Source organism: Colius striatus, chromosome 7 (assembly GCF_028858725.1).
Source record: "Colius striatus isolate bColStr4 chromosome 7, bColStr4.1.hap1, whole genome shotgun sequence".
Classification (NCBI taxonomy): domain Eukaryota; kingdom Metazoa; phylum Chordata; class Aves; order Coliiformes; family Coliidae; genus Colius; species Colius striatus.
The window spans coordinates 5,608,282-5,630,542 of NC_084765.1; the positions used below are offsets into that span (position 1 = coordinate 5,608,282).

Sequence of the window (22,261 nt, forward strand, 5' to 3'; positions counted from 1 at the left end):
GAAAGACTCACCCAAACACCTTTTATAGAGACAATGCTAGATGTGGGCCCAGATACATATTTTTTACTTTTAACATCATTAATTTTACTGTGTTAGGTTTGTTTGATTGATTCATTTGGTATTTCCTTGGAAAGATGCGTTCTTTACTGAGCAGAATATCCAAAATCACATCCTCACACAAATCTACATTCAACACTGAGAACATTCATCAGATTTGTTGTACTGCTTTTGTTCACCTCTCACATTTTCAGTGTCATACCCAGTATGTTTGTCTTTTATTTTGTGGAAGCAAAACCAAGCAAAAGACATATTTCAATGTACAGTTGGTCCCACTGTATGATTCATGCAGGGAACATACTGATTTTATTGACACCTAATACCAAATACTCAATTCTAATTTCAGTACCTTAAAAAAACAGAAAGCCAGAAATGACATACACATAAAATATATTTTTAATAATCTATCATAATATTATAATGATTTTTTCAAAATAGGAAATAAAGTTAGAGGCAAGCAACAAGTTTCTATTAACTTCTTCTGCTTCCCTGAGTTCATCTTCTTCATTTGTGGGGCAGAAGCGATAATGTCAGCCTTCTCTAGAACAAAACTTTGTCAGCAGGATGACTTCTTGGAGATGGCAGCTGTCATGGGAGTTAGTTAGTAAAGCTGCCTTTGACAGGCTGTCAGCCCCAGCATCCAGCATACCCCTTCTGCAGAACTTTCCCTCTTACCAGGGTAACTCCAGATGTAGGAGAAGGTCACAATACAGCAAAACTGAATCTGTCTACCTGCACCCTTCCATTGGCATAAGGACAGGTTTCTTCTCACAATAAAAGCTTAAACATTGACCCTTAAGTCAGCAACAGAATCATCACCAATTAAAATCTTTTCAAGAATATTCTATTTCAAGACGTTCTCTTCTTATTCTAAAGTGGGACATCACCATGAATTTCCCGTATGATTTAAGATGATACATATCAAAGCCATTTGCAGCACTTTTCCATTTCATCTTCCTCCATCTTCAGATCCTCTTGCTAACATATGCCTGTTGATGATGAGTTGCTCTATTATTTTAGAATGCTTTATGCTTTTTCTTATTTTTTCAAATAGGAATTTGAAGCCTCTGCTTTGCTTATTAATGCTCAGCAACATCACCTTTCATTAGAAGATATTAGACCCATTACCTGGCTACAATTACATTGCTGTAAATTGTCATTTCAGCTTCCTAAATACTGTTTCATATTATAGCTTGAATATTAGAAATTCTGGATTTTTGTAATATAGTTTGTGATGTTTTCATAGGAAATAAGACATCAAATTCACTCTGATGCTTAGAGGGATGCATAGCCATGCAAAACCTAATTATTACTTATTTTCTAGCAGTAAGCCTTGGGAAAGTGGTGGTATTTAGAATTTATTTAATGTTAATGAAGTTTAGGGGCACCCAGCCTAAGAAGGAGAATATGGCAACAATTTGAGAGACTGAGCTGTCTGGATAAAAAGGAATAGACACTATTCTGGATAGCTTGGGAGAAGAAGAAAATGAAATCAAAAGAGATATTAAATAAGTAATATAGAGAGGAAGAAGAGTGAAAAGACAGAAGTTGATTAAGCTTAAAAAACCTTGCAGTAGAAAATGTTGAGGCTAAGTTTGATGCAGGGTATGAGAAGAACTCTGGAGGAATGTTTAGCCTGTCTGGACATGGACAGAGCAGTTCTTGGTGTCTGTTAAACAAATAGACCAGAGAAGCCATGAAGTGACAGTCTGGAAAATCAGACTTCAAGTTATACTGAAAGACTGAGACAAACCTTGGTTGAAGAAGCATAGAAGTGAGACTTATTAAAATGCTTAGCTTTTTGTTTCTGCCACCAGTTACATACTGTGGGATTCTTTGGAGCAAAAGATAACGTGGCAATGTTATTTGTTCCTGATGTGTTTATTTTCTGTTCAGGTTACACATTTGTTTGATAATGGAGGGACCGTGTTCTTTGCTATTTTCATGGCAATTTGGGGTAAGTACATGGTTATTTGTTTTGTACTTTTGGTTCACATGACTCCCTTATATGATTACTGGGTAAAGGGAGATTATGGCTCTTGATAAAATTTAAAGAGGGATTATGATTTTGCCATGCAATTTTTTTTTCCTGTTTTCATCAACTTCAATTTCTATGCTAGTGGTGGGTGAAAATAATAACTTTTATCATTAGTGTAATGACTGTCTTTTTCATCTTAAATGTCTTTAAGCCTCAATTTTATATCATGCTGGTAGAGGACTTTTTAGAGGCAAATGTGGATTAATTTACTAATCTGGACTCAATAAAAAAAATCACATCTTGTAGAGAATTCTTAGAAAATAAATGAGAATGTTTTTGTGGGAGCAAATTAGAAAGAAGTATAAGAAAGATTTGTTTAGTGCTTTCAGTGATTTAAATATTTATATTCAGATCCTCTGAATATCTCATTATGTTCAATCTGGCATCACACACCTCAAAAGCCAAGCAGGGTGATATCCACAGAGGCCACTGTTAAACAGGAGCTACCAAGACAGTCTTGCCTATCTTAGAAGATTGATGTAATAGTGTCATACAAGACAAGACTAATGGTTCCAGCATGAAATGTGTGATGGAATTAGCTTTCACTGAGGACAATAGTATTTTACTGCTAAAAAGTAGGGACGACTGATATTAGAACAAGAGATAATTGGTTTTACCAGTGTAAATGTTTGTCTATGTAAGCCCTGAGAAAATAACACTTGTTCACATAAGTACAACTGATGGAATTCAAACCAGAGTTTTACAATTTTAAATAGAGCCAAATGGCACACAACAACTTTATTTGCATACTATGTATGAGTAAACCTTAATGATTCCAACATAAGGTGAAGGACACGCGAATGTCATAGATTTTGAACACTGACCTAGAAGCAAAAGACAATATACAAACAAGAGCGAAACAGCAAAGGGGTTCATAGACAACACAAACACATGGACATACATGCAAAAATCATACTTGGTTTGTTAAAAATTATCAAAGTATATCTGGAGGGCACACTTTGATTACTTGCCTCAGTGATATTTCTTCATTGACTCCTAATCTTACTGTTACAACCTTGCAATTACTAATAACTAGTTAATAAATTCCTAAAATAGATTGCACTTGGTTATATAGTTACTAATGTAGACAATGCTGGTAGCTTCTTAACATCTCTTCGTCTCTCTCTTCAAGTTCTCCTTAGAGAAAGCTCTGTCCATTTTCAGATGAGGCCAAGGTTCAAGTGAAAGAGGAATTTTGTTTATGTGATACTGCTTTACCATTGTCAAGAACGATGGCATAATATGTGCTGAGGAAGTTGAAAACCAAACTGTACATTTTTCCTAATTTCAAGCAGCAGAGTGGTACTCTCACCTAATATAGGTGAATGTGTCTCAGATTTTCAGTATCCAACCTACTGGATACAATGCTAGAAATCGGGCTCTGATTTTGAGGGAAATAGGCTTTTTCCCTGTAGGATTGACAACACTGCACATATGCACTCAGTTCTTTAACCTTTTAAATACTTTGAAATAAATATCTGTGTTTTACTTGTCTGCAATGTGACTCCCATTGTTTCTCTGTAGTGGATATGTGCATGCAATTTACATATCAAATAAACCCTCAATGCAACCTCAACAGTCAGCTAGTCAGGCAACTCCATTGACATGATCCATGGTCTCCACACTAAATAAAGCACTATTATTTGCACTATACTGCCCTAATTTTTCTCTGGACAAAACCAGACCGTGATTTTTAGGATATCTATATACATAGCAGAGATAATTCCTGTCCTTTAATGTTGAATATTTCTTCTATCTAACCTGTAGCAAAACCTTTTACATCATTCCTACAGATCTAGTCTGCAATGCAAACAAATCAGTTTGACAGAGGAACAGAAACTTGTCTTCTTTTCCCTTCAATAGTAATTTTAACTGTGTCACCGTAGTCAAGGGTTACATGTAGTCTGTGTTGCTCAGTAGCTCCATTCTCCTACCAAGCTTCAACTTCAGATTAATCCAAGTAAATCTAATTCTTTTTGTCATATTCACTGAGGAAGATACAAATCTAAAGTAGAGAAAATAATGCCCTGATTCATTTATCAGGCAGGAATTATATTTGGACAGGATAGTTTCTCCTCCTGGTACTTAAATTTGTGAAGTTTTTGTACTGATGCTAAACTATCATTGCACAATTTTAGTTGTGCAAAACAATAGTCAATTTTTGCTCAGTTACAATGCCTGCATTCTTGACCAAAGTTACACAGATGGATTTTTACCTGCTTACTATTTGGCTCTGTTATTTCTAAGAAATCAAGTATAATATCCTTTCAGGAAAACCATAGGTTGATTACTTAATTATAAAGTACAAGAGTGATCCTTCTGGGCCCTGCCTCTTTCATATCAGTGTATCTTGTGGTTTTTTTCCCCTTCCTTTACAAAACTTTATTTGCACAGTACTATCTGTGAGATAAGAGCTTCCAGGTCACTTTGGAAGAAATGAAAGCATGTAGATAACAGATGGCACCTGAAGCAAACATTACGGTGAAGGGTGGGATGGTGTCATGTCAGCCATAGGAATGCCATCAGATGCACACTCTGTGTTGTCTGCTGGGCTGCTTTTGTCATCTGATACACATCCAAGAGTCGTGTCGAATGGTCCAAGCGAGTTGTCTAAGTGAAGTACTGAAAGGATAACGGAATTACTTTTTAATATATTGCCTGAAAGATTTTTCTTCCCACACACTGAATACCTCATGGTTTAGTTCTGCAGTCTCTCACACCTAAATCCTGTTAACCCCTTTCTTACATACAGGGGAGCAAAAACCGAAGGCCCTGATTTACAGTCTTGGACTCATCTGGAATCCTGTGTCCAGTTCTGGGCTCCCCAGCACAAGAAGGACAGGGAACTTCAGGAGAGTCCAGCACAGGGCCACCAAGATGATCGAGGGACTGGAGCATTTTCCTTATGAGGAAAGGCTGCGGGAACTGGAACTGTTTAGTCTGGAGGAGACTGCAGGGGGATCTCATTAATATTTACAAATATGTAAATAATGGGCATCAGGAGGATGGGACATCCCTTTTTTTATGTTGTATCCAGTGACAGGACACTGCGTAATGGAAAAAAAGTTGGACCACAAGAAGTTCCACTTAAATACAAGGAAAAACTATTTTACTGCAAGAGTGCCCTGCCACAGGCTGCCCAAAGAGGTTGTGGAGTCTCCTTCTCTGGAGGTCTTCAGAACCCACCTGGACACGTTCCTGTGTGACCTGATCTAGATGGACCTGCTTTAGCAGGGGGATTGGACTAGATGATCTCTAAAGATCCCTTCCAACCCCTACCATTCTGTGATTCTGTAATAACTTATTCTCCCAGTAATGCCTGTTCTACTACATGGGTGGTAAACTTTCAAAGCAATCCCTAATCTGATATTCTGGCAGCTTTCAGCTCTTGCATTTAAGCCAGAAAGGGCATATTGCCAGAGTTTTATTTTGATTTGATTTTATACGAGGGGAAAAAAGTGTGTTTAGCCTCTCAGTGTTTGTTTAAACATTTAAAAATAAAGACCTAGGAACATGATATAAATGTTTGGAGACTGTGTGATTACACTTAATATAAGTTTATGAATATTCAAGGAGAAGACAAACACAGTATTCTTTTTAAGCCTCTTAAAAATATTTTAACTCCTAAAAACAGATACAGCTGCATCTCTCATTTTGTAATTGAAGTTGAATGAGTAAGGATTCCAACCTTTTTAAGGTAATTAATGTTTGGGGAGCTTTTGAGCTATAGTTTCGAATACACAAATCTTTGAACAGGTTCACTGATACTAGATACAATATTTCCTGATATTTCAGAGGTTAAAAAAATAACTTCTAAGGAGGAGACATGGAGTTAAGGGGTGTATTGGTTAAGCTAAAATGTAGTCCAGTCAGTTGAAAACTAGTCTGACTGGAGTCAATTGTATAATTCCTGATAATAATAAGACCCAGACTGTTTAAGCAGCTCTGTGTAGAGATAAAAAATGTTGTTACATGAAACACTTGTGCTGTTCCTTACCTGGGTCATTCCTGGTGTCGTCATAAAGCCGTCTGTGGGAAAATGACTCAGACCTTTTCTTACCACATATAAAATATCCAATCAGACCAACTAATAAAGATCCCAAAATGGCTCCTACAATGACACCAACTACTACTCCTTTATTGGTTTCATCTAGGAGAGTAAGAAAGAAAGGAGACCATTGAATGAGAACAATCTGTAAGATTAGATATTTCACTCTGTATAAGCAGTGAAGGGCTTTTTAGAGTGAAACTTTTCACACAGATCTGAACCACTTTGCAGACTATGACTAAACCAGCCTCTCCGCGGAAGCTTTCTGCCTTTGTAAAAAAAAAAAAAAAAATATGTAGACATCTCCATCCTTGAATTTCAAAGGAACAACTGGTGGTTAAAAAAAAGGCTAAATGACATTTTAGTCAAATAAGAAAGTTCCAGATTTAATTACAGAATCAACCACAATTCTCTTATTTAAAGAAATAAACAGTAATCACTCTTTGACTTGCAAGTATGTGAAAGTATTTAAGGCAGCAGTTAAAATTGCAGTGTCTCAATTACAATTGATTAAGTTTCAGAGTACCAGTTTTTGAGTATGTGAGGTAAGAAATCTCAAAATGCTTTCTGCACCTGTTTAGTTAGCAGAATAACTGCATTCCTCCAAGATTGTCCTCAGATTTCATAAGACTTTTCTTCCAGGTATTATGTTTTTCTTGGAACTGAACTTATTCTCCCACGCCCCTTCCCTTTCAGTCACTGTTATCTGGTACACTGTAATTATTAGAACTGTGATGAGAAACATGAAATTGTGGTGCTCCTTCAGTTTTTAGTACGAACTGTACTGGATATGATGGATAAACCTTTCAGTCCTATGCTGAAAACTTGAAAGCTAATTAACTGTCTTCTAGTCTTTCCTTTTCTTTTCCTGAAGACCTGCTTCATTCAGAGCAGCAGAATAGAAAAGTGCCGTGGCAGTTTTATGCTCCATCATTTTCCCACGCATACTTGACTTGATAATTAAAAGCACAATGAGTAATTCCTGTGGAAGTATTTGTAAGAAGTCATCTTTGGTCACAAAAGTTTTTGAACTTAAATAAGTTGTGTGTGATGTGTTTCAATCTTACTGCTACACATCTGCTTTGAAGGTGCACTCCAGTGTGAATGGACAGTACCTGTCATTAGATTCCTTCACTCTTGGAAGTATTAAACAAGTAAACAGGATATAACTTTTAAAACTACTTTTTGAGTGAGTTTTAGTTTTACTCTATATTAGATCACTATCTTATAAAGCCTCCTGATCAAAGAGAAAAAATAAAAGGTTTTATTTCATCATTATGGCTTTATTAAACCAACTGGACTTCAGTTACATTCTTACCTTCATTGTCATCTTCTGAATTAGATGATGTAGTAGGATGACTGCTGAAATTATGACTCAGCTCTGTTGTCTCCTGAATGGAAAGTGTAGAACTGTCCTGCTTCACAGTGGGGGATGTCAGAGTGATACCAGTGGGGAACACAGTGGAGTCTATTGAAGAGTTACTACTGGGGTATTCTGTAGCCAAAGGATTACTGGAGGTGACTGTGGAATTACTTGGTGTTGCTGTGGAAGCAGAAATATCTGTAGCACTTTTGGTCACTCCGGAAAAGTCACCTGTTGTTGTAAATGTTGCTAAAGATGTTGGAATTCTGTTGAAGTTTGTAGCAGAGTTATTTATTCCATCCTTTGATACTGTGGTGGCATTTGAAGTTGAAGTGGTGCCATTGGTGGACCTCAGAGACATGCTGCGTGGCCAACTGCTTGTTACATTTTGTTTGGCATTTGCAGTTGTTGGTGAAGTGTGACTGACAGTAGAAGAATTTGTGGCAGTAGGCATAGGCAGAACTCTCTCTGAAGTTAGTCGCACTGTAGACTGATTGCTATCTGTAACTGAGATATCTCCATTATTTGTTTCATTTATCTTTCTGCCCTCAGCATAGCTTTTGCTCCATTGCAGCCTTACAAGCAGGAAAATGCAAATCATTCCCCAGGATGGTTGCATGGTACTGGCTTCAAAGTTTGTTTTGTTATAAACAGAACCTGCAAGAAATTCACTTTTATCTATTATTTTTAGTCTGCAAAACAAAGCTACTCAGTTAAATAAGGTGGTGAAAAAAAAAATATTATACTACAGAAATCTTACTAGTTTTCCACATGTTAATGCTGAAAATTTTGCATCCTTGAGTGTTAATGACCTAAAGATGTTCTAAAACAATATTGATGATCAACAAGAGCATTTTGCGCAAGAAAATCCCATGGTTACACAAGCCTCATACTTAAGAGGGGAATAATTCAAAACCACTTTGCTATAGAATGAGTTAATGATACATATTTGGATGGCATGCTCTAGGCAGTGTTTTCTAGGCAGGCAACAATTCCAAGAGCATGCTAGAGAGCTATGCTCCAATGCAAAGAAATATAATTGTTACAATTAGCCCTGAAACTTAACGGATAATGTTTTATAACCTTGAGCAGTGAATGGCACATGAATGCTTCCAGGAGTAAATTGAAAACTAAATCAGTCCAGGGGTTATGGATGATGCTGAATTTGTGTGGAAACTTCTTTTCCTATAGGCAACTGGAAGCTATTATGTTATGCATTATTTTTTTCCAATATTAGACAGAGAAGGATGAGAAAAGCTCAAGTCCCATGATTGTAGCAGGTATGCCATTTGAGATATCCATGAGGTTTTGGTGGGGTGTGTGTGTTTTTTCTTCCTTTGAGGTGAGTTGACATCACGCAGTTTTTAGTTCCTACACATAACCTCTCATGTGACAGCACAATAAAAATATAATATGTTACAGCAATGTTAATCAGGTGTCCATATATGTGGGTACTTTGCCATATGTTGTGGTTTAAGCCTAGATGGGAGCTAAGTGCCACTCAGCTGCTCACTCACTCCTCCCCCACACCATTGGGATGGGGAAGAGAATCTAAGGCAAAGGTAAAAACTCATGGTCTGAAATAGGAACAGTTAAATAGGACAACACAAGAAAAGGAGAAATAATAATAACTATAAGAGTAATAAGAGTAGAGGAAACGAGTGATGCATAATGCAATTACTCACCACCTGGAACCCAACCTGTCTCTGTGCTGTTATCCCTCCTCTCCCTGATCAGGTCCCCCAGTTATATACACGACATAATGTGGCATGGAATATCTCCTTGGCTAGTTCAGATCAGCTGCCCCGGCTGTGCCCTCCCTCAGCTTCTAGTGAGAATTAACTCTGTGCCATCTCTACCCAGGACACCACCTGAAGAACGGAGATATACAGTTGGAAATAGTATCTCTTTCCTATTCATCCCCCTCCCCTGCTGCCTTATGCTTTTTCCTATGGGTGTTCTGTTTGGATTTTTTTGTGGAGAGATGGGATGAGTGTTGTTTCTGTTTCATGTTTTGGATTTTTTTCTTTTAAAAGTGCATTTTCCCCAGATTAGCTTCTTTGTATACAACACCATCAGAGCAATGGAAAGTGTACATACAGTAACAGCACTCAGCTATGAATAATGTTATATCAATGGGTAGCTGATAATTAGATATCATGTCAAGGTATTTGTAATTCTTTTGTGGTTAGAAGATGGTAACGTTACTTGAGACACATGTTCCACTTCACACTGCATATTTTCCCAAGTTAAGGTCAGTTATATGGTGGGAAGGACCTATGCTTGGAAAATATTTGTGGCTTATTCAGCAAAAAATGAAAGAGAGGACTTCTGCTTGAGTATCAGTCAAACTGAGAGTAACCACTTTGACCCCAAACAAGCAAGCCAAAGAAAATCCCTTTGGAGTTCAATTATCACGTCCAACTATGTTTATAGTTTGAATGATACGCCTTTAGATAACTCTGAAATGCTGTACAATCTGAATATTAGATTGTGGTTTGTTAGCACTAAGAACTGCAAAACAGTGAAGAAGGAAAACATTGTAGTTTACAAAGTTTTTAAGAGCAGGCTTTCATTTTAACAGTATTATTGTTTTTACTCAGTGGTGTGGTCTTTCCTTCATTATCCTAACACTCATATTAGTGAACAAAGTGGGATTGGTCATATTGCTCAGTGACCCTTCCCTGTAACTAAAATACATAAGGAAATTACATTCAGTTCACTTTAACTGTAAATTCAGTTCTCAGAGCAGTGCACAAAGGAGACAATATCTTCACTGAATAAATTCTATTTTTCTGATTGGCTTACTTATATAATTCTTCATGGAGGATCATAGAGAAGGAACCTCCTTGCTTTGAAAATTATGTACTGTGATGAACTGCTTCCTGGAAATCCTTTTGTAAAGTGTAATTATTAACTTTTTCTAGTGCAATATTAATGTTCAAGCAGTTTAGAAAAACACTGAGGTTCTGCAAAGATACTTGTTGCCTTTAGAACTTAATATGCAAATAGTGCTCTTGCAGTAAAACAGCAGTGCTATAGATAAGCCAAGCTTACAGAAGAGCCCAAACCTTAAATTAGCTGGTCAAGTAAGTGTTTAAGGAAGCTTTGAAGAGATTCTCGCTATTTGATTCACTGATATTCACATAACTCAGTAGTGAATCAGTGGAAATCAGTGCAGTAGGCATAGCATGAAGTGAACAGAAGTGACATCGGCATGTGATTAGGTTACACTTCAGTTACCTGGATCAGCTCTACCTTTTTTAAGTGTGAAAAATGAAGTTTTTACATAGGATGGTTGCCACCACGTTTCTTCAGTCAATTTCTCCCTTTGCATTTTATCTGAGATAATGATAGCTAGATAGAAAAAGAAAAAAGCCAACTCCAGAAAGGAGAAGACTGAAATTTCTCATTTGGTTGTATGGCTTTATGAAGACGTAGTGACCCTTATTTGTGGAATTCACCGAGATGTGAATGCAATTTCCCATAAAAATGGCCCTCCGGTGTGAGTGTGCACTGGTTGTGTCTCTGCTGGAAATAGTGTTAGCCCAGTTGCAAGAGATCTGTAGAGGTGCTGAGGACTTGATACTCTTCACACATTTCTTGCGGGTTTTACTCTGATCTTACCACTATCTCTTCCCTTTGACTGAGTACCCTTGAAGAGCTGGCCTATGTTAGGCTAATCTGGGAACACAATACTTTGCTTACTGACAGGAGTGCCCTATGGTGTAAGCCAACAGGCAACAAGTGGAGACTTTAAAAGCACACTCTTGATGTGGATTAAAACGTTAATGTAGATACAGCCACACTGAGGAGGCATTGGTTCTGTATAATACAGACCTCTCTATTTCAATTGAAATAAATTGAAAAAAGGCTAAAAGAATCTGTCATTCTGTTATTAATAAAGATTAAAGTTGCTTTGAGGCAAGAAAGTATTCAGTGTGCAGCTACTAGTGTGCATACATGTACATCTGCACACCCACACTCTGAGCAAAGCCCTGATCTCATTCAAATCAACCTCCTCTGGGCCCTTGGACTTCACCATGCATTCATATTGCATGTGGCTTTTTGTTTGCCTTAAGCTGCTCAGATTTGCACTGAATAGTTTTCCAATGCAGAAAAAACGTCCTAAAAAATTCTTAGATGACAGTTTTTGTGGAAATATATTCAGGGGCAATTTTTAAAAAGATTTTTGTCATGATACCTTGCAACATGCATTTCCTAAACATAACCCAGCACCTGCCAGTGATAGAATCAATGTCTGCAAAACCTCTCCAACTGCCAAGAAAATAAACTACTTCTGGGTAGAAAATACAGTCTTCAGAACTATAAATGCAAAGGATGTTCTTTTGCATGTCAATAAGTTGAACCTTGCATTGATTTTCTCCTTTGCAGTAGTGATTAGAAAGTACTTTATGTAGTAAACAGTGATATGATAAGCAAATTGTTAATGACACTTGTTTCTTGTGATCTGGAGCAACACATGCATATTTGTAGAGCTTTCACACTTACTGTGATTTTAAAGCCTAACAAAGTAGGTCATTTTTACCTTTATATCAGTGGTCCAAAAATAGTCAGGACAAATATAAAGCAAGATACAGAGAATTATCTTCTAGAATTCAGAAAGAAATTATAGCAAATTAAGTTCCCAAAAATATATTGGATTTTGATATTTGCTCTGAAATTCAGACTGCTCTCCAAGGATGAGTTTCATCTAAATGAGCAATGACTATTAAATTTTCAAGCTTAAAAGTATTTTAATTTTTGCACTGAGAATATAATTTGTACAGTTTTAGTGAATTATAAAGAAGAATATAAATATTAATTGTATTCTATAATTTATGTAACTTTTCCACTCTGTTACTAGCTAGCAACCTGACAAGTGTAAGTGCACTGGCCAAGCTTCTTAAGAGTGTGCTTGTTTTCAATATAACTAAACTCAGCAGAAGCCATAAGGATGTAGGAAATTTCCTTACAGAAATTGGTATAAAGTAGCATACACAGAATACTTCTCTCACCACCACCACTCAATGGGCTCCGATAAGGAGTATAAATACCCAGCAAAGAAAGATATGCATTGGAGTAAAATACTGTCATTGTTCATGCTCCCTACTTCTCAAATATTTGAATCACAAAACTGGAAGCTTTTCCACTTATTTTCTCAAAAATACACTCAAAGTAGAATTTTACTATAACAGCACTTATTGTCTTCCCCAAACGTGACTTAAAACAACATAGTGATTATTAATCAGATCCACTAATAAGCACAAAAAACCCCTCAGACTTACCTTTGAGCTCTACAAAAGATGCAAGAGCCCGTTGAAACACCGCTGTGGGCAAATGCAATTAGTCTGGTGGGAAGAGGGGAGGGCAGGTGCAATAAATGCAGTCGGGAACGCGCTGTCCAGGTGAGACGAGGTGGGGCAGCCCTTCAGTGCGCACAACGGCGCCTCTGGGAACCAGCCCGACCGACCTCACTGCTGTCATGACCCAGCTCTGTCATTACAGAGTCCACAGAAATTGCAGTATTTATGGTAAAGTGGGTACGCAGTGCTTATTGCTTAATCTTTTGAGAGTCTTTGAACTGGTGTTTCAGAAGGGTGGCTTGTTTTCTTTAAACTATAGAAGCTGTTGTTCCATGTGCTGTGCAGCTACTGAGTTAACAAAAGATATCTTCTTGTTATCAGAGTTTCCTGTGGTACACTTTGTGAGATGAAAACTAGAGAAGGTGTGTCTTCTGCAGAATAAAACAGCAAAATAAGGTCTGTTAGGAAAAAAACATGCTGCTAGAAAGGGTCTGATCTTATCTCCAAATACGTTCACAATTACAATGGTTTCAGATAATCTAAATTCAAATTCTTTGAATTTATTAAATGTCAGTAATTGTTACTTTGGAACACGCAACCAGCAAGGAGTCTGTGTGTTACAGCTCCTCACTTCAGATGCTGCCTGAACAATGCTGATTTAAAGTGAGAATGAGGAAGTCAGGCATATCATATCTACATCCTGATCTAGTCCACCTGTAGGGTTTTTTTTTGTTGTTGTTCTTTAATTCCTTATGTATATTTATTCTAGGCTGGTATGTGATGAAGAGCGATGCAGAACTGTTTCAGTGTTGTGTGACTGTTTGAGTGGAATTCCATGATGCTGTTATCATTTTCCACTTTACATTTTTAAGGAATCGAGTGCAAATACTATTTCACAACTTGTCCTTGAGATAAGTGTTGAGGATATGGCATATACAGGAGGTGTTTATATGGGAGCAGCTAGTGGTGATTGTTTTGAAATACTGCAGTGGACAAGTGGAAGGTCTTCTGTGAAATGGATCAAGTTCTACCCTCTCTAATGTCCCTTTTGGCCAAGTAAATTATTGCTGTGGCATGAGGTGGGATGATCTGCAAGAGAGGGGAGGACGAAGTTTGATACTGTGGGTTTGGTTTCTTTGGAATCTAGTATTTTCTGCAGTGTGTATCAGCAAGCTTCTAACTCATATTTATTGCTGCATCTGGGTGGACATGCATCTAACAGATTGACCATGAGATCTGAAAACAAGCACCACAAATTTGTGGCCAAATTTGGATTTCATGCAGCATTAACCAAATGACAAATGATATACTAGGGTCAACATTATACTTCACACCAGCATGCACACATTCTGGTGCTGAGAATCCTGATAGTTATGTTTTTTTAAAAGAGAAGTTGTTTGAATAGATATGGAACACTTGAAAATAGCAAGTCCTTAAATACGTAGACTGCAATTCTGGTAAAGTGTATGTATTATGAAAGTCATACCCCTCTACTGCTACCCTGGGCCTCAGCATTGGACTTGGGAAGGTGTGCTTGCTCCCTTTTATTGGGTAGCAGTGTAATTCACCTGTTAGAGTAAAAACTAATTACCTGAGTGACTTAACACCTAATGGAAGATACTCTATTTGTACCTCTGTTCTTGGCTAAGTGTGCTACACCTGCAGTTTGGTGCGAGGATGCTGGCACTGAGTGCTGGCCCACTGTTCCTGGAAAGCAAAACCCCCAGCAGTGAGTCCAGCTGTGTGCAAATTCAGAGCTGTGTCCATATGGAGGGAAGGTGCTTCCGAGTACTCCAGGAGCGAGATGTGAAACTAAGCTGTCATTCAGCTGTTGCCTGTATTTATGAAGTGGCAGTTTCAGTTCTGAGGAGTGTGTCTCAGCAGTAGGTGTGGTACTGAAGCTGTAGCACTGATTTTATTGCACAGCTTTTCTTTAGGGGAGCCCAACAGAGTAAAGCTAACGAAGTAATTGAGCAGAGTATTCAGAAGGGGCCTGGCTTGCCTTAGTCAAACTCTGTGGAGAGGCAGTGGAGACAGTTCCCTTTCTCCTTACTGAAAACCCTCTTTGCAATAGTCTTTAAGAGAGTAAACACCCCATTCATTTTGACACAGTGGTTCTTCTTATACGACATTCCAAAGAGATGTGCTCACATAAGTCTTGAGTTTCTTGGTTTATTGGTTTTGTTTGGCTTTCTCTCTGTGTCTTTTTTCCTTCCACAGCATTTCACAGAGGCCATTCATCACTTATTGTTCTTGACAGTGTCGAAATTTTGTTTTACTTAAGATTGTATCAACACACAACCAATCTTTCCCATCTGTCTTAACCATGAAACATCATCCTGCCAAGAGCTACATAAAGCACATGCCTAGATATTTTATTTCTTCATTGGTGTGAGTACTGGCAGCATAAGGGCAGTAAACATAAAGGAACTTAAATAAGAATCGAAATAAACTCTTAGAAGTCTACAACTGGTAGAACTGTTGTATTGCAGAGCACTGAATGACAGATCCCTAAGTGAGTGAGTCTATACCAAAATGCTGTCCAAAAGAAGGAAGAACACTGTATATTATGGGATTTTCAGAACAGCAATTGAAGCTATGAAACAGGAAGCAACAAGCCTGGGGAGAAAGAAGGGGAAGTACCAGATAATACTTTCTGTAGGAAACAGAAGGCTTATTTGTGACACTGTAAATTATTGAAACCTCTCGAGCAGCAGGATTAGGCAGAAAGACACTCTGCTAGGTCAAAGCAATGTCAGAACATGAACGTTCTCATCTTGACGTTCAAATGATTGGATTAGTCATCTATTGCATGTCTTGTTTTTCTACAGAAGTAATTGATAAAAGTCAAGGTGTAGCATTTTCAGAGCTGGGAGATCTGAGATATGAATCAGTGAGAAGTGCCTAGCAACTAGGACTGGAAGGGCTTGATTGCATGGAGAGCAACCAGAGGCGTGTGGTGTTGGCAATGTGAGAGAGGAAAATAAAGACAAGCCAGGAAGGATCCAGGCTTTCTGTAGAAAATACTGGACAAATACTTGAATTTCAAAATTCTGATGTTTTTTCTCTGACATTCAGGCTAGAAGTTTACACCACAATAGGATTTTATTTTTCCAACATACTCTCTTTTTGTCATTTACTTCTGACTTTTGACACTATTTGCTCAACAGCCTTGTATCACAGCAAAATTATCATGAATTCTATTCTACTGTATGAAAAGAGGTTGTTGCAGCATTTTTTAAGAGCTCAGGTAAATCTGGAAAAGGTGTTTCATTCTTCTGCTTTGTCTAGGTGGGTGATTTTCTTGATCACAGTATTATTAAATGCTTAGTGTATGTAAGTAACATAAAAAGCATTATTTTTGTTGTTATTATTATACTCGACCATATTATTTATGCTATAGCAGAGCCTGAAAACTCTAACTTAGACACAGATCTTGATTTTAAAAATAAGTAAACTATTCCAAATCTTAGGGGATAGAGAGAATGAAATGAATAGTATTAGAAGATCAGCGTTTATTCAACTGAGGTCACCATTTGCCCACAATTTAGTATTATTTCCACAACTGCCTCATTTTGTTTCCAAATATTCAACAAATATTTACACAAGCTAAAATACTTCCCAGCCCAAAAATAAAGTTGTATGCACTTCAGCTGTCCAGCCTTCCTCATTCCTTTCTTCAGTAGTGGCACTGGGAAAAAAAAAAATCCAGTAATTCAATTGGTTGGTTTCAGTTTCTCTGACTCAGATACTGTAAGTCAGTGGGATTTAAAATCCATTATTTTATTCCAGATAACTGGGGCAATTCTTTAATTTCTATTACCTTTGAGAGTAACTAAGTGAATTGTTTTATTTGTGCAGTTAGAGACTTAACTGGTTTTGGTGCAGGGCTACTGGATATCTGGGGTGTGCTTCCTAGAGCAGCCTGACATGCAAAGCATCCAACACCATATTTTCCAGAATGTGTTGTATTTCTTTTACTTCTTTGGTAATATAAGAAAAATGGTGTTTTGTTTGTGTATAGCGTGGACTTACATTGCTCCTGAGTCCTCACATGGCCTTTTCTTGCAAGGTGGTGTGTTCCGTAACATCCCTGAGTCTCACACTACTTTAGTTGTGATAGCACTTCCAATGAAGGTGAGAAAAAGTTGATTCACCCTCAGGTTACTGAACTGCAAACCCCATTGCTGCTTAAATAGGAGAACTGTGTGCTGTTCTTGTTAGGAGCATCTGAAACATAAACGAAATCTGTGGAGGAGAGAAGATCCGTGCTTGGAAGAATAAAAGGACATACTATCCAGAAACAATATTCAGGGAAAAGTTCCTTTCATTCAACCATCCATTATTTATGGATAGTGGTATGGTGATCTTCTGCAAACTTCTAATCATTGTGCTTTAATATAGCATATGGATAAACCATATATATATATATACACACAAATACAAATATGATGATAGCTATGTATAATAAATGTACATAAACATGTAAGGTATAGAACTACAGAGCTATTTTAAAAGGTGGGAATATAAGACTATCCTATTCAGTTTGAGTTAGAAATTCTCCTGACCACTTGGCTTGCCAGAAGGAAGCCTGTTTAAAATCACTATTTTTCAGGAAACAATGGGACAATCCCTCTTTCTGTCAGGACACCAAAGCAAGGTGTCTTACGCTGTGGCAAACTACAATGTTTGGGAAAGTTGGAGTTATTTATTGGTTGTAATTATTTTTATAGGACCTACCAAAACCACTAAATACCTCAAGAGTCTGATTATGATCTCATACATAGATTAGAAATAATTGTTTATAGAAATACTTTAGTAGGGAAACTACTTCAGTATAAGGCTGATATAGCTGGGAAAGAAGATCATAATTTAGCTCTTTATTAATAGATACCATTGTGTATGCATATCCTTGTTTCTTCAGGGAAAGATTTTAAGTTGGATATATTTTGAATAAAACTGAAATGAAAAATGATTCATTTGATTCAAAGGAAGATAGTGTCTCCTACTGACAGGTATCTATCTCTGTACAGATATAGCAGACAGAAAGAAAAAAGGAATAGTTAGATAAACATTGTAAAACAGTGTTCCAATTTTAACAGTGATTGTCCTGGAGCTACTTATTGATTTCAGGCTCTATGGGGAAAACAGAGATAAGCTGGCTAATGACAGTTATCGTGTTACACGTTGCTGATTTTCTTGAGATCTACGTGGCCTTTTTTCTTTCTTTTCCATAATTAAACTACAGTTAATGTTTTCCACAGCTACAGTCTTTCTTGAGTTTTGGAAAAGACGAAGAGCTGTATTAACCTATGACTGGGATCTCATAGACTGGGAAGATGAAGAGGTGAGACTAAATAGAATTAAACCTATAAATATATTGCTATCAGTATGATTTGAGTGTAAATGGCCATACAGTTTGTATGCCAGTAAGCTGAATTTGTTATTCAAATTATATGTATTTGTATTTATAATGCTAATTTCAGAATAAACAAGTACACTTGAGACTCTGTGAGGATACTTTTCCTTCTGCAACTACCATTATGATTCCAATAGAATTGTACATTTATTAAAAGGATCCTTTGAAAGATTGAGTGGAAATACTGCTCATACAGAGGATAGGAGCTACTACTGATATCAGCATAGGGTCTTCTCAATTCTGTGGTTTCTTAAAAAAATTCCTAATTGTGCCTAGAAACAGGACAAAGACAAGCAAAAGGACAGAAACTAGATCTTTTATCCTCTGAGAGACATAAGTTCTGCTTTAACATTCTGCTTTCAGTATCAGCAATAACAAAAATTATTTTCTTACTTCATAAATCATTAGTGAACATAACTGTAATTTAACTACATTAGTGATTTAACTGCAGTTAAGTCAACAGAGACTTTACCATTGCTTGTTTTATAGCTTTCCCTAGATGTATAGATACGAGCTGATGGCTTTTAATAAAGTTTCATATCACAAAAAAAGCACCATCAGAATTGACATTAATTTATAGTTTTCTTATCAATTTCTGCAGAGAAACTAGTGTTGAAGTCAGTATTATGACCCATGATCCTTTTAATACCTTCAGATAGTGGAGAAGGCTCTTATGGTTTCTCTTCTTTGTTGGTCTCTGATATTGTTTCTGAAAGAGCAAATTATTTGGATATTTGACTTTGATCATTGTCAAAAAGAATTCTTATCAATATAAATTTACTGCTTTGTACTAGATATATGTCAGATTTCTGGTACTGAAGTGAAATTAGTGCAGCAAATGGAATCCCCTCTGTCATTCCAGGAAGAACTACGCCCCCAGTTCGAAGCTAAATATTCCCAAGTGGAAAGAGTGAATCCCATCACCGGAAAACCTGAACCTTTTCAGCCTTTCCCTGATAAGCTCAGTCGACTGATGGTGTCTGTCTCAGGAATATTCTTCATGGTAATGTTGAATAATATTGGAATTATCATAGCCTTTAATCTTATTCTGATATAAATTGTAGGGCAAGTAATCAGTGAGATCATTAAGATTAGTGAATTTGCATAATATAGGCAAAACTAATTGTCTCAGGCTTGCTGCTTGTTTGTAGATCTCTTTCTTTTAAAAGATGTTCTTTTTTAGCAACTATCCATTAAAACCCTACAGTATAGCCATATTGTCAAAGAACAGTAGAGAAATGGTTTAATTGATCAATCTAGTATTTTTGTTCTCTCAAAGCCTGCTCACCAAAACAGTCTATAAAATGCTTGTCAGTTTATTAATACAGTTGAAATTACTTCAAATATCGTTTATTTTGTTTTAATATCTCTACTCATATATACTTCCCTGTAGATTTCGCTGGTCCTCACTGCAGTGTTTGCAGTCGTGGTCTATCGTCTGGTAGCCATGGAACAGTTTGCTTCTTTCAAGTGGTATTTCATCAAGAAGTATTGGCAGTTTGCAACATCTGGCACTGGTGTCTGTATCAATTTTATGATCATCATGTCACTGAACGTTGTAAGTCTTCTTTTAAAGGAGGAATGAATTTAGAAGAGTAATTTTTACAAAGTTACTGAGTTTATGGTATATCAGATATATACATGCTCTTGCTTATTCATATAGCAGTGACTGATGTTAGTATTTAAAGGAATTTTATCTTCTAATACTATGTCAATGTTTTTCTCTAATGCCTGCTGAATTTGTTACTACATATCTTTGTTAATATCACCAAATCACAGTGGTACAGACTAATGCTTTCTGTATTTGCATGGTTGTTTTTTACCTCACCTTCTACAATATGTCTTCTCTAAATGGAACTATGTTATTTTATTGACTGAGATTTTTCTTTCTGTCTTGTCTTTTTTAGTTGATAACTTGGATATCTTCCCTTTCTTATTTGAAATGCAGCTGTGATACCCATATTCACAGAATCACACAAAATCACAGAATGATAGGGGTTGGAAGGGCCCTTTAGAGACCATCTAGTCCAACCCTCCTTGCTAAAGAAAAGTAACCCAGATTAAGTCACACATGAACACATCCAGGCAGGTTTTTAAAACCTCCAGAGAAGAGACTCCACAATCCCTCTAGGCAGCCTATTCCAGTGCTCCATTACCCTTGCAGTAAAGAAGTTTTCCCTTATGTTTGAGTGGAACTTCCTGTGTTTCAGCTTGTGGCTGTTATCCATTGTCCTGTCATTGGGCAACAGAGAAAAAAGACTGGCCCCATCTTCTCAACACCCACTCTTTAGGTATTTTTAAGTGTTGATGAAATCCTCTCTCAGTTTTCTCCAGACTGAACAGCCCCAGGTCCTGCACCTTTTCCTCATACGAGAGATGCTTCAGTCCCCTGATCATCTTTGTAGCCCTCTGATGGACTGTCTCTAGAAGTTCCCTGTCTCTCTTGTGTATTGCACAGTCCTAGAGTCACAGTGAGATGTGATTTCAGAGAGACATGATTTCAGTTTAAAAGTGCCCAGGTTAATCATTTACTACTAGTACAACATACATTAATATGAACTCTGTTCTTTCAACTGCAATATAATTTATCATTTTTCTATTCTTGTGCAGGCACTAACAGGTAAAAAAGAATAATAGCTCAGCAAACAATAGTGTAGATTTGTTCCTGAAGTGAAAGGATAAGCATCTAAGAGAACTGTTGATGTCTGACCACTTCTCTTAATCTATTGGCGCTTGATTTATCTCCATTGTTTATTTAATGTATGATCTTTACATATGTATTTGTAGATAAAGAGAATGGGATTGTGAAGCAGTTCAATTAAGTCTTTGTAGCAAAGTATACATCCACATGGCAGCCATGACATCGCCCTCCCTTCTCTGTCCAGATACCTTGCTTTGGGGCAACAGAACAACTATGCTTTTGATGCTTGTTTTCATTCTGGCTTTAACATCACAACACACCAGATGTGCTGTACTTACACTGTGTCTTCTTTCTGTTTTAGGTATATGAAAAGGTTGCCTATCTCCTGACAGACTTAGGTATGTAGATCTTTCCTAGAGATATGGTTCTTGCTAACTGTGGCATATACCTTTATATTTCCATAAAATAGGAGTTTGAAAACTTCATCGATACACAGTACAAAATGGCATTTACCTAAGCAAGTAAGGAATGTCAGAGAAAGAAATTATACAATTAATTCACTAAAGAAATAATAGAAGAGGCATTTATTCTTATACTTCTACTTTTTTTGATTCTTTACAGTATAAATTGAAAAAAACTGTGATCTTATAATGGAAGAAAATTTAAAACACATTTTTTCTTAGAATGCCAAATGAGTTTGGGTTTTTTTCTGTTGTTCCCAAATACTTGGAGATTTTTTACCCTTTTTTTAAAATTTTAACTTCCATATGAAAAAAAAATGAGCTAAACTAAATTTATATTGTCCAAGGTAAAAGTGTTAAGTTGTAGATTGTAAAGTAGTTTTAATTCTGCCATATTAATAATTTATACGGAAGCCTCTACTCATGACTCAGTCGTAGAGGTAAAGCTTTCTAGCTTAGTGAACAGAAGAAAACAAAGCTGGTATTTAAAATCTCTTACTAGGTGAATATGATACCTTTCAGCTTTGCTTCTTAATTGCTTTCTTTTTGCCCATGTCAAAATACGCATTTGGTCTCGTCATAATTTTAAATAAACTCGCTGCTTTAATATAACAGCCCCCTCTTCTGGCTAAAGTTTGACGAGCATGCGTTAAACAAGATGCTAACAACTTTGTATTCTGTCAGATAACAGATTAGAAAGTTTCACAATATATACTCAACTTATTCAAGTTATTAAAGTATTTAAAAATATTTGCCAGATCACACTGATTCATATTCCTACTTAACTTTTTAAATATATGTTACAGACCAGGGAATGGGAAAGAAAATAATGGTTTCATTATTTGTATAAAAGCTGATTTTCCCAAGATTTGTGAAAGAATTAGAAAAAAAATTAAAAAGACTTACTGAATGAAGCATGATGGAGCCT

At 36.8% G+C, this 22,261-nt stretch overlaps 2 protein-coding genes across 11 annotated transcripts in view; one reads left to right on the forward strand and one right to left on the reverse strand.

Annotated features, from left to right (window-relative positions):
* ANO3 (anoctamin 3) overlaps positions 1-22,261 on the forward strand; it is a 180,414-nt gene that overhangs the window by 142,214 nt on the left and 15,939 nt on the right. For all 8 annotated transcript variants that reach the window (XM_061999070.1, XM_061999071.1, XM_061999074.1 and 5 more), the window contains 5 exons: positions 1,954-2,014; positions 18,077-18,159; positions 19,094-19,234; positions 19,625-19,789; positions 21,234-21,270. In XM_061999070.1, coding sequence (XP_061855054.1) covers positions 1,954-2,014; positions 18,077-18,159; positions 19,094-19,234; positions 19,625-19,789; positions 21,234-21,270 — 487 coding nt within the window. The remainder of the gene's footprint in view (positions 1-1,953; positions 2,015-18,076; positions 18,160-19,093; positions 19,235-19,624; positions 19,790-21,233; positions 21,271-22,261) is intronic.
* Positions 436-13,002, reverse strand: MUC15 (mucin 15, cell surface associated). Of its 3 annotated transcripts, none has more exons than XM_061999080.1 (5): positions 12,795-13,002; positions 9,207-9,377; positions 7,462-8,163; positions 6,093-6,245; positions 436-4,717 (listed from the first exon to the last, which is right to left on the reverse strand). In XM_061999080.1, the coding sequence occupies exons 3-5, from the start codon at positions 8,123-8,125 to the stop codon at positions 4,572-4,574; spliced, it is 963 nt and encodes a 320-aa protein (XP_061855064.1). In that variant the 5' UTR covers positions 8,126-8,163; positions 9,207-9,377; positions 12,795-13,002; the 3' UTR covers positions 436-4,571. The 3 variants fall into 3 exon arrangements, with proteins under 3 accessions (XP_061855064.1, XP_061855062.1, XP_061855065.1); XM_061999078.1 differs by having other exon boundaries at positions 9,192-9,377; XM_061999081.1 differs by lacking the exon at positions 9,207-9,377.